Source organism: Acromyrmex echinatior, chromosome 15, assembly GCF_024713525.1.
Source record: "Acromyrmex echinatior isolate Ae372 chromosome 15, ASM2471352v2, whole genome shotgun sequence".
NCBI classification, from domain to species: Eukaryota; Metazoa; Arthropoda; class Insecta; order Hymenoptera; family Formicidae; genus Acromyrmex; species Acromyrmex echinatior.
The window spans coordinates 1,541,438-1,555,012 of NC_141866.1; the positions used below are offsets into that span (position 1 = coordinate 1,541,438).

Genomic DNA, 13,575 nt, shown 5'->3' on the forward strand with positions numbered 1-13,575 from the left:
TTTGAAATAATAATTAGGATAATATCAGCGCGCTCTTATAAAGAGTATATATAGTATATTAATTTCGTAATTCAGTTACGTGACATTCGTAATGAAATTTTAAATTGTGTTAAAAAGGGAAATAATTTTTCTGTATCAATTGCTGTATTCTCGCAACATTTTGTATATCGCGGATATTATCATATCGCTTTATATTTCCGACTAAAACTCGGATCAGTGGAGGGTTGAAATTCGTCGTTCCATCCTGCTAAATTATTTGCGTATGCTCGCAACGTTTCATGCTAGAAATGCAATACGGTTTACAAACATCGATCAGCGTAATATAGCGTTCTAAACTGAATAATTGAATTAATATGTTAATGGCCTCGGATACCCGGTCGATCGGTTTATCGGAACATGCGCCCAGAGAGAAAGAGAGAGTCGTTTTGTGTCTAACAAACATCCTGTCGATTCGTTTCGTGGCGAAAATCGACGTGCTACCGTGCTCCCGCTACAAGAAAGCTTTTCGAGTGTTGGGCTTGGGTCCAACTGCGACCACCCATGTTTATGGTACCGGGCGTCTTAACCTACTGAACGGAGGAATATATCCGGAAAATGAAGTCGAAGTTGAGAGGTTGCACGAGGTTAGGTTCCGACGCAGTGCTATACATTCCAATTTCGCAATTTCGTAAAGCAGATAATATCTGCAGTACTCGTGGACGCCGAATAATTTCAAAGTAAATGTTCCGAGAAGTAATTTTATCTCTTCAGAATGGTTTCGGATGTATAAAACATGTCGTCTAATTGCAAAAATGAACAGGTAATAAAAGTGTAACACGTAGTTTGCTTTAATGTTGATATCTTTCACGATCGATTTAGTTTCCGAAAGTATCGTTTAAAAGTATGCAGAAAATGCAATTTCCAAGAATATCGGCAGTATCATTGATCGAGTCGGTGCGATATAATATCAATTCCAAGCGATTGTTCAATACGATCGAAACTCTTTTGACTTCGCTTCGATATAACGGCGCCTATACAACGCTCGCTTTGTGCAGCGCTGGAGAAACATCGGGCGCGCAAACAGAGCGATTCGAGTGCACACACAATAACCGATTAAAAAAATACTTTTCGAATCACGCGGTTAGCCTCCGACGCGATAGTTGAACGGCGATAGCTCAAACGGAAACTAGGTATATGGGTCCGATAAGCGCAGTTAGTCTTCTAATTCCACGCGCCATAAATGCCGCTTACGTATCTAATCTGGCATTCCCGCTGTACGATCGTCTACAGAAAGGCTTTAACGAACACACAGAATCCATGAATCATTTACGGCGACACAAGGCGTTCTCTCTCTCTCTCTCTCTCTCTCTCTCTCTCTCTCTCTCTCTTACTCGGCTCCTTCCGTTGACTCACGAGCGATTATTCATTTGCAAATAATTCGCGTTCGTGTGCTTCGTGCTTGTGCATTTCTCGTAGTCGATTCTCTGAACGAACAGCGCGTTTCTCTCATTGTCAGTTAAATCTATATGTTATGCAAACGTATACACCTTCGACTTTCGGATAGGTCGATTCAGAAAATAAGCTCTTGAGATTATCGTTCACGAAAGATAATTTTAAGCTTCTTTTTTTCGTACACGTATTGTATTAAAATAAAGATGTGATTGTATGTTTATTACGTAATAAGAAAAAAATTGCAAACATGAAGCATAGATGTGAAGAACAAATATCAAACATATCGTGTCATCAATTTTCATTCATTTTTTACGAAACTCAATTTTAAGTTATCAAGAGATTAAATTATAATTAGATAATTAGACAATATATTTAATATTATGTAATAAAAACAATTTCGTCATACGTTTGTCATATATGTACTTTGTCCAGATTGATTATGAAGATAATAGATATCAAAATACGTAGTCGAAAAATCACATTTTATTTTATTGTAATGTATTATTTTTAAAAAATATATTTTTTTAAATCTAGGTTTTGTGCTTCAGATTGTTTCTAGTGCATAATGTAAACGGTTGGAAACTTTTCGCGCGCAAAATTGCAATTAGAAATCTGAATGGTCGAGTCTAGCCACGTTGTGAAAGTAAGACAGACGCATAAGTTTATAGACAACCTTTTTTGTACTGTCGCTTGAATGGGAATCCGAAGCGGATTATATATTGCCTATAATTCGAATAGAACGTAATATTGACTCGCGAGAATATAATAGTTATAATGCTTTAATTGAAGTAATGTCCGATTCATACAATTATTACAAAGTTGTGCAATTAAATTGCAAATTATGGCAGATTTTTCCTTGCCACTGAAAGAAATTTACAAAGAATTTATTTTGCATATTTTTTTAGTTGCGTAAGTACTTTTAAATTATCACATAAATGACATAAATTTAAACAATTTCGCAATAAAATTTCAAGAATTATATTATTATCGCAAAATTATAAAATATTTTTGTTCACGTCGCATGAAGAATTAAATTATTTTAAAATGTCTATATTGGGGGGAAATTAATATACATTTTCGCATATGTGACAATGTCCATATATGTGAAAGAAGAGCCTTTGGAAATTTACGTGACATTGATTATTTCGTTTATATAATGACGAAAATGAATTGTTCGCAAGTGCCCGTTTATTTTCGAAAATGCAATAATGAAATCGTGTTGATTAAAATAAGAGTATAAAAATATAATTTACATAATTTTTCAAGTATTCTTATTTTGCGTCTCATTTATTCTTTTCTTATATTTTACAGTCGCTAAAATTTCAGAAATGCATATTTCGATATCTACTCGACACAGTTTGAAATAAAAGTTTACAAATCGCATTCGTATATGCACGTATATCTAATGCATCGAATTAATAAGATGACATGACAGTTTGAAACAAGTCATCTTCGCATACGCGAAGCGACTTCAGCTCCCTCCTTCCCTCACCAATATGTCGAGGTCGGTGAACGTAACACGATGTAGTCCACGCAACGAAATCATCGACGCGAATTCCTTTCAACGAACAAATCTCCGTTTTTTTTCTCGTTGATGCCGGTGGTACCTCATCTGCGTGATACGCAACATGCAACACGCAACACGCAGCCGTGGCGTCGCGACGTCACCGATCAGTGCTGCCGCGGCGTCGCGCGGCCGTTTAGAGCGGTTACGAGTCGCCGGTGGCTCGCGCGCGCTCGGTTATGTTCGGCCGCGCTCGGGCCTCGTCGCTCACAGTTACGGTGAGGAACGTCAGTTACTCTTCGACACTCGCGTGGAAGAGTCTATGCGTATTCAGCGGTCGGGGATATTCGCCGGGTCCCTATCCACGGAGTGCCGAGTATCTTCGTTCAAAGGTGTTAACCCTCCCCTGCGTTTCCTTCAATCCCCGTGAGCGTGCGGGCAAGAAATCCGTACGTGCGGTATCGCGATCTCGTCGTACGGCGTGAAGTTGTCGCAGTTGAGGCAGAACCGGCGTCGATCTCGGCGCGCGCGCGAAGGGATAAAAGCCGGTTCGCGACGAGTACGATACGCGGAACGGCAGACGGAGAGCTAGAGAGAGAAAGCGAGAGAAGGAGAGAGAGACGGTCCGCGTGTGTGTTGCCGTTAACAGTGAATGCGCGAGTTTTTTCCGTCAGAAGTTACCGTCGCGCGAATGTCTAAAGTGGATGCGGAGTAACGCGGAGCTGCGAAAGAGGGAGGCCGGCGAACCGCAGCCCAAGCACGAACGACTACAGCCGGCATTTTGACGTTTGCTCCGCGTGTGTCTTCCCCCCTCCGCGTTCCCTCCCCGCGTGTGATGAATACTGTCGCAAGTGAGCCGTGCACGCGACGCCAGCAGACAGAGCGTCGAGCCGCACGAGTGATGCCGTGTTCGCAGTGAATTTTTTTTTTTCGCCGGTTGTATAATACCCGCCGTTCTTTTCGTCGCGACAATTAACGGCGTACGGCAGCAATAACAACAACAACATCAACAACGATAACAGGCAGCGACGCGGCGGCACAAATTCTTTGGTCGTGATATACACGGGAGATACAGAGAGAGAGAGAGAGAGAGAGAGAGAGAGAGAGAGAGAGAGGGGCAGAGAGAGAGAGAGAGAGAGAGAGAGAGAGGGGCAGAGAAAGGAAGAGAAAGAAAGAGGAGAATAAGAGCGTCGTGCATTCGTAAATACCGGCGGGTATCGGACGGATCGGGCCGTTAACGGGAACGGGAAGTGCGCGACGGAGAATCACGCGAATCCATAACCGTCCTCGCGTTGTTCGGTCGACGTAGGTCGACGTGTTCCGTCGAGTCCGGAGTCCCTCGATTGCTCGTTTCGCCGCCGGCATTCTCTCGCTCTCGCGTCTACGGTGGAAGGGGAAGTCTGCCTCTTCTCCCGATGATACGCACGTGCGCTCGCCTCTACTCGCTACTACGTTTACGTGCGTGCGTGCGTCCGGAGCGCGTTCAGTGAATCGAGTTGGTATTCGTATTCGTATTCGTCTTGTCGTGCCGTGCCGGGCGAGCGAGTCGGAGTGCTAACGGGCGAGTGAAGCACGGTGTTGTCGTCCGTTGTTCAGTTGCGATCAGTTCGAGATTACGTTTGAGTTTACGCGTTCTCGTCGTCGCGTCTCCCCGCGTGTGGCACCTGCTGGAGAAGGAGGCTCCGGAGCGGAGAAGGACTTCGCAGCCGCGCGTAGCCATGGATACGCTCCTACCGAGCAGCAATATATTTCGAGAGCTGCAGGACATACACGACACCGGATACTTCTCGGCCCAGCCGTCGCTCGAGGATCACTGGCAACAGGTATAATCAACACCGCGCTCTCGTTCGTTAATCGATCGAGTCGCGATCGATTCTTAAGAGCCATAGCTTACCGAAAAACGTAGCGCCGAGCTTTGTATAACACGACGGTTACAATGAGATTTTAAGGCGTGAAACTTAAGTCTTAAGCCTCAAGTCGTAAGAAATTGATGTGAGAAGAATAATCGATTACGGTTGGTCAATTTCTTACGGCTTATGGCTTAAAGCTTAAGTTTCACGCCTTAAAAATCTTATTGTAGATGCCACTTTATGCACAATTCATAAAGCAATAAGAGAATCAATCAATCAAAGTCTTTCCTTTGCGAAATGAAGGAATGATTTGTTAATTTTCTTATGTTTTATGCATAAAAGAGCTTTACGTAATATATAAAGCGGCGTCTACAATGAAATTTTATGATGTAAAATTTAAGCTTTAAGCCTTCAACCGTAAGACATTAATCAATCACAGTCGAATGTGATGAGATAATCGACTATAATTAGTTAATTTTTTTTTCTTATGATTTAAGGCTTAAATTTCACTCTCTAAAATCTCATTATAGACTTTATGTATTATGTAAAGCTTTATGTTTTGGCCCTTAGAAATTAATAGCCTTGCAATTTTTTTATGTGCCGTAGCTTTTATTTGACTTATTTATCTTAGCTTTTATTGGAATTTTTATACGAAAAGAATGATTTTACACATACTGAGAAAAAAATTGTTTATTTGACTAATTTATTAACTAAATCGATTTATTTTTATTTCTTTTGTTGGAAAATGTATGTATTTAAGTAAAATATAATATAATATATTTTACTTAAACACTTCTATACTATATTTTTCACCGTAAAGAAATAAAGATAAATTAGTCAAGTTTTTTTCTCACTGCAAATATATCTAAAAATTTTGCTAAATACAGCTGTGAAAATAATTTTACTGTAGTTTAGTAAAAATTTAGATACAGGGCTGAAAATAATTTTGTTGGACTGTCAAAATAATTACGTAGAACGCTTAAACTGGTTGCTCTAGTCAAATTTTTTTTTACAACATTACTCATCATGCTTGAGATTTCTACAATTATTTGGACCAACTAAATTATTTTCTGCTCTGTATATAAATTTTTAGACACTTGAGTAAAATTGTTCTTTCCATGTAGTTATAAATAATATAAGACGTAAGTTCATATAAACATGTAATTTTGTACGTGTCAAGTAGAGCAGCGTTTCATGTTTCTCCTTGTTATCGCCGACGACGTTTCCTTTTTATTAACCTTCAAAAATTTGATCCTTCCAATTTTTCTCTTAGAAATATGAAGTACATAATTTACCGGATAATTTGTAGTTAACTTTTCTCGCGTTTTCAACGTTAAGAATACATCAAGATAATTTAGATGCGTCGAATTAGGGTGTTGCACAACAATAAGGTGCCACGTGTCGACAAAAGTCACTAATGTCGCATATAATACCGGCATCCCCAACTGGCTTTCGCTGTTTGACACTTTCGTTTGTCGAATGTTTCTATTTATTATCTCTTAAAGGGACACAAATAAGGAGGGTTCGCAGGTATATACATTCCTTGTTGCCTCATGTTCTTTCATTCATTCATATCCTACCAACCTGTGTTTGGAGTCGTTTAGCTTCGTTTACGGATCGTGGTTAGCGACCTTTGACCTTCTCATCGCTGCCGGTGTCAAATACCGCGATTGTTGTCGCACGTTCCGGGGAACGTTTACGTACGCGAAAAACGGAAATTGTCTCACCACGAATGCGCCGGCCCGTAAGATTTGCGCAACGCGATGGAAACGAAGGGGATCAGGAAAAGTACGCTGACCCGCCGCGGATCCTTTGCCTTCCTTCACGGAACGTGACATTTGTCAGGATGCGAAAACTTGCAAACGAGAAATTGCGATAACGCGCAAGAATGATCGCCGGGTTCTTCCGCTGCAAAGACTTTAACGACGCGATAAATCTCGTGTTACATCGTGTCTATTGGGATCTTTGTTATAATAAAATAGGTCGTGTTATATGATATATACAAAGAAAATATGGTTTTGTTAAAGTATCTAAAAAATTGGCTAGATACAGATCTGCAAATAAATTTGTTGTCATCGAAATTATTGTAAAATGTATAGAACGCACAAGCATAATGATGATAAAGCTACAAGAAATTTTGACATTTTAGCAACTATCTTAGGTATGTACTATATAATTACATATTTTGGTAATCTAATCAAATTAATCTTAGATCTGTATCTAGCTAAATTTTTAGATTTAGTAAAATCATTTTTTTCCGTGTAAATGTAATATATCGACGTACGTCGCTATTATTATTTCTAACATAATATTATATATATTCCGGCATTTTTAGGGAAACCAATGAAAACATAATGAATGTAATTATCTCTCATGCATAAGAAATTAAGTGACTTGCAACTCTTGACTTTGAGATTGTGTAATTTCTTTAAATATTAATTTTCATAAATACTCAAAGCATATCGGATTTTGAAGTCGTGTCATTTAATGATTTAATCTTTCAGTCCAATGTACTATAATCGTTAAAGGGAATGTATTTATGGTTTGAGAAGCTCTTTAAATGTATGTCAATCTGGTTTAAAGACCGGATGTGTTGTATATATGTTACGGACTTGTGATACGCTCAGGGAATCAGCGGCTAGTTTATACTATATGGATTTATTAGTATATCCTGTTTGAAATCGGGTACTGAATGACAGTTAATAATTCTATCTGTGTAATTAAATATTAATAATTTACAGCTATCTTATCATTTCACGATTCACCGTTACCATTAATGTCTTTAATTTTTTAAAAATCTGTTATCGAGAAAGAAGATTTTTTTTATACATACATATATTTGATTATTCTTTTAAATTCTTTTAATTTAATATTCATTTATTTAGATATATTAACAAATTTAACATTTAGGATGCATGCATAAAAAATTATCATACATATATCGATCGCATCAAACAATGGATTTTTTTAAATTGATTTAATTGAATATGTCATATGTCAAATCATGACTTATTGTCTCTTTTCTTAATATAATTCCTTTATAATTAAATTTCAAATTGAAATTTGATGGAGAGATAAGGCAAACTCTAAATTATGTGAGGAACAAAGTTCCGTCATCTCTTTCTATTTTTAAAGCTAAGAATTCTTCATGCTCGCTTTTAACATCGAGAGCGCCACGTCGATGTCTCTGATATTCTCGTTGATGCAAGAGTACTTCAAATTAGGACCGAGGAATTTGCCGTAAAGTTCACGCGGTCGTATACGTAACATCTCGCCGGGAATTCGCAGAGTTCGTTGGATGATCGATCGTGAAGCGCGCGCACGATGTATTCCCGGAATTTAAAAGGCAGACATTAAAATCACTCCGTTCAGAAAGCCCAAGGCCGTATTAGATCGGTGTGTATACGTTCAGTGACGCACACGAGTATTCGTTGTAGACGCCGCCGCTCCGTGTCCTGTTTGTTTACGAGTGTGCAATGACCTTCCTGCGGAGCGACTGGCCAGCGTAAGAGGGACGGCACTCGTTCCCCATTCAATATCTGAGGTAGTAGAGTATGTTTTTTTTCCCTTTCTATACCGCGCCGCGCCGCGCCACGCCGCGCCGCGCCGGTGTGGTAACAGTATATCGCGAGCGCTTTTTCAGGTTCCGCCGCCACGAGAAAATACGACCGACGTCGTGATCCATTTAACCCTTTATTTGGTAACGTTGCCCTCGAGCGGCATCGATTTAGACCGTTTACCGAGGCGACTTGCTGGCATCGAATTTCTTTCATCTGTCAATTCTTTAACCATTTAGATTAAATATTAACTTCTTCATTCCCGATCAATTGTAAGACTGGAATTGCAGAATTCGTGTATTCGTATGTAATCTACTTTTTATTTATTTTTAAGGCACGTAATTTATCGCAACTATAAAAATAATGTTATAAGTATTTTTGAAATCGATTACATTTTTATCAATACAATTATTATTTTAAATGATTCTAAAATAATTGTTTAAAACAATAATTGAGAAGAAACGTAATCGATTAAAAAAATACGAGAAATACTTTTAATGACTTTCATATAGTATACGTAAATATTCATTTTTTTTCCTATATCACTTATTTTCAGAAACTTATAATTACATAATCCAATTACATAAATCCAATGCCATAAAAGACTGGAATATTTAATAGATAGTTTTTAAATATTGATAAAATAACAAACGCAATGCACACAAACTTGATTGGTTTATACCGTAGTGTGTATGTACATGTATGTGTGTAAAAGAGCACACAGATGTGAGAAAAAGTAAAATATTGATAAATATCTTTCTTGCGTGTGGCCTTCGTATAATTTGCATATTGCAGTGAGTCGTAGCTCTCCCGATTACGAACGAACAAGGGAACGTTTATCGCAAGAAAATTTTGATCGATCGCTTGGCACTCGTACGTTTGACTCGCTCTCGCTTGGTTTGCGATTGGCGAGGTGCCTAATTGAATGTCTCCAAGCTTTTCCAACGAAAACCGCTGACGCGCGAGGCGTTTGTCATTAATTACTCATGCGATCGTTTGACCGAGTATCTTATCATCACCAGTCGCACCGTAAAACATGTAAAAACGAGGGAAAGAGAGAATAAACAATACACGACGTCGTGCATCGATATTTCGCGTAACCGCGTGATCATGCGAGGCATATGGCGCCAACGCACGTGTCGACAGTGTCCGATAATGCGATTTGACGGGTGCTTCGTCCCGAGTTTTTTGTATTTCGAACTTTACGCGATCTCGTCCATCAAACTGTTTCGACATCAGTTATATCTCTACGCACGACAAAGCGGCCCGATGCGTGTATGTCCGGCATCCCGTCGCTTATATCTACATAGGTTTTACACGTACAGTCGATTTGTAATTTTTTTTTTAAAGGACTTCCTCTACGAGTATTACATACTATGATGAGATTATTATACTTGGCGTACTTGGCGAAAGTTAGAACGATAACTTTGAATAGTTCCATATATTCTTTCTCCCCCCTCTTTCTCTCTATATAAATATTCTTTATATATTCTGTACATATATTTTCTATGTAGATTACGTGCCATATTTTTTTATGTCTGGCAATGTGAAATTTTTAATGATTTTGTTTTCTCAGTAAAAACTCACCAGCATGCACTGTATATACATGACAAGTTTAAATATCGACTATTATTTCTCTTAATTTACGTCTAGACAGTGTAATGGTGAAATATTTTTGCCTGGCGTGTATACACATGCGTTTATTTTATCAATAAAACTACCATATAAATGTCATTTAATTTTAACATATATAAATCCTCGATTGAGCTTATCGGTCCAGTCGTGATGGCACACGGTTATCTCTCAACAAAATTTTTTCTTTATATCTTGTCATCGTAAAAAGGCTTGTAATTGCGTGCAATTGTTTTAAATGCGTAAAGTATATATATATATAATATATGTATATATACAGCAATATAGTTGATATCGAATTAACATCACGGAAGTTATTACTCAGCCTGAGAGACAGTTTTGTAGCTGCAGAAGATACGCCAACGCGCGTTTCCTTCGTCGCTGCTGATACCACGGATTCGTCGTGCGACGAGAATATTTATTCGTAATAATAATTCTCCGCATTTTTACGTGATTTTTTTAAATTTTCTTTAATAAATTATGAGAGTTTGATTAAGAATTTTAACATCTCGCTTTACCATTTGCATATTTTATATACTTCATAGCTTATTTAAAATGATAATTTCTAAACTTAGAAAAGAAATTTTGATTTTAACAAATATTTTATCAAATATTCTTAAATTAAAAAATTCGAAAGTGAATTGTGAAAGATGTCATAAAATAAATCCTGTGGTTTATCGGTGTAGAGGTCAATCGTTAAAAAAATAAGTGTGATTTTATTGTGCGCGAAGTCTATGACGTTATAATCTTCATACTAAAGCATTTGTATAGATGACAGTATTGCGAGGATCACGTCCAAGCAGGTTGTCGATATACATCGAAATTCAATATTTATATAGCGTTTGTGCCCGGTACTCGATATGATTCTGTCATAGACAGATATGCCGTGAATTAAAATTTCCTCCTTTTCGAGGCACTATATGCAATATCCCAGATTGGATTCCGGCGCCATTCGGCAAGTTGCACTGATTGTTTTTCACGATTTTGCGATTTACCGAGCCAAAAACGTGTCTGCTTCATTGGTAAAACGTGCATGCTTTACCTTCGTCTCAACAAATAAATACATTTAGCACGAGCCTGTTTACCGGGATGCGCGCGCACGATATAATCGCCCTCATAACGATCTAGTCGTACAACCTCCGCATTTTACGACTATGTATAAAATGCGCGTAAAAGCTTCAACGATCCTAGACAGGAACCGGTACAAACATCGTATGTGAATTATATGCCTCTGACGCTCGCACCATTGGCAATATTTTTTTTCTCTCTCTTCTCTTTCCCTTTCTTCCTATCCGTCCTTGTTCCTCTATTTCCTTCTATTATTCCCGTTCTCTCTCTTTCTCTCACTTAACGAGTTAACATTTCCACTTCACGCGTCGCATTACGACATACTTCGTCGATATGACATTTTACGATTCGCTTCGATGCACGAATATTTCACCATTCTGTCGTGTATGTATCGATATATGCCCAGCTTCCCGCAACAACAATACCTTCCCCAGGTACACGTCGATTGGTTATCAATTTCAATACAATTTTACGTACTTCCGATTACTTGTCTTTAAACCTTCTCGCAATGTTTGATGGTTACATCGTGCCATGCGCGATTTTCTCGCGATTTTGTTTTCATAGAAATTAGAATGGATGGATCGATTTATCTCTTTGACAATGTTCACTAGCGACAGAGTCACTTTTATCCGATTTAAAATATAGTGCGAATTAAAAATACAAACACGTGACGTTGGTGCTTACTGATTTTGCAAATATAAAACTGGCGCGAAAACGTTACGAATTAGCGAATTCGGTACAGTTTTATTTAATTCGAGAAGATATAAAGCGTTGGAATATTTTTTCCAATATTTTTGATACAATGCTTCGTAGGGAAATGCAGCTTTGTTTGTACTCCGGAAAATTAAAATTAAACGTGCTGGATTTGTTTTTGCGTTTGTTGTTAGATTATCAAGTAATTTTCACAAAAAAAAATACAGTGTCGATGCATTTATTCAAGTTGCAATGTAGAAACTCATTTGGTGTTCTTAGTAAAGTATAATTAATAAGAAGCTATGTTTGACTTTGGTGGTAAAACAATTCAGCGTAATATATTGTGCGGCTCGCTGACAGAGTTGGTCTTTATGACACGGCACGTTCTTGCGCATTCCCGAGAAGTTGTACTTCAGGAAGTCGGCTCAGTGCGGTAAGCGTCGGTACTTTGGCCGTTCAAGAAGAATGCAAAAGACTGCGGCTGCTTTTAAACAGCGTCTGACGAGCGAGCGAGTGAGCGACTCGATCAAGTTTCGAAGTTCTTTTCGCTCTCTTCCTCTCTTTCCTTTTCTGTAAGATTTATCTTTAATGTAAGACGGGGGATGATCGTATCCTTACATTAAATTGAAACGGCTCAAATCCAACGAAGGAAGAATTTATTTCTCGGCTGTATAACTTTGCTCAATTTAAACGACTTCTTCTTATCATTATAAGAATTTCATATCTAAAATCTTAAAATTTCAGCGTGGTCTACACATCGTGGAACATGTTTTAAAAAAAATTTGGCCATTGCCATTGTACCATTCTATAGAATTTTACATTTCAGCTTTAAGATTCTTTTTTTTGAATTGCGGTACGCGATGCTTTTTAACGGAGTTAAATGAACAATTAAAGTTAAAATGCTCCTTTTATTTAATCGAACTTAGTTAACAAAATGTCTTGGGAACATTACAAAATAAAAATTTCTTTATAAAATTTTTGCAAGTTTTTCCTTGCAAGTGACAAGTTCACAAGTAAGAAGAAAATTTGTCATTTTGTGCTAGTTTTCTATATATAAAAATTATCAAATTCACAGAAAGTCAAAAATAGAGTAACCTTTTAAAAGTAGAGATTTTAAGTTTTGAAATCCGTTTTTAAATTTAAATTTCATGTATTTTTAACGAAGTTACAGTTGCCTAAATTTGGGAATTCGTAGCGTTATGAACTTTTGCTCCCAATCTAATATTATGCATATTAAATTTATGGAATAATTTTATATTCACAGAGAAAATTCTGTAAGATTGCATAAGAATTTTAAATTCTATAAAATTTTCTCTATCTTGCATAATTATGTGTATAATTATATACTATTATTTTTATAATTTTATACAATTATTTATATTTTTTTATCATTGTACTGATATTTTTTGTACATCTGTTTATAGTACTATTACTACTATTAGTACTTAATTAATACTAACTCTCTCCTGAGATCCGTTGTAGCCTCTTTTTCTAAACATGTGAATGCTCAAAGACATTTTTAGTGAAAAGGCCTGACGTAATTCTTTTGTTTCTAACTGATATGGTCCCGCTTGTGTTCGGCTTTTCGTCTTCGTACCTTTCCATATCTTATGTTGCTCCCGCGTTTGCGCCGCGAATGCACGCGATGGTACGAGAAACAATAGTCCGCCTGTACAATGGGCCGCGATGAGAGATGAGAGTGATGCGAAAGAATGCCACATTGTAGCCTGTCGTGGCTACGAAACGTGGTATTGTTAACCTTCGATGACACAATTCCTCCTTTTCGAATTGTGTCTTCGCCGTCGGTGGCACTTGCGGAATCTGCAGACTTGACACCTAG

The 13,575-nt window shown here is 37.8% G+C and overlaps 1 protein-coding gene across 4 annotated transcripts in view; it reads left to right on the forward strand.

The window, feature by feature from the left end:
- Positions 1 to 3,086: 3,086 nt before the first annotated feature.
- The window catches only part of LOC105151150 (Krueppel-like factor 6), a 337,682-nt gene continuing 327,193 nt past the window's right edge, over positions 3,087 to 13,575 (forward strand). The window contains exon 1 of one of the 4 annotated variants that reach the window (XM_087413856.1): positions 3,087 to 4,758. Coding sequence is in view for 1 of the 4 variants with exons in the window: in XM_011064696.2 (XP_011062998.1) it covers positions 4,654 to 4,758 (105 nt within the window). In the remaining 3 variants the exon portion in view is untranslated. The remainder of the gene's footprint in view (positions 4,759 to 13,575) is intronic. The other 3 variants (XM_087413854.1, XM_087413858.1, XM_011064696.2) reach the window with 3 other exon arrangements.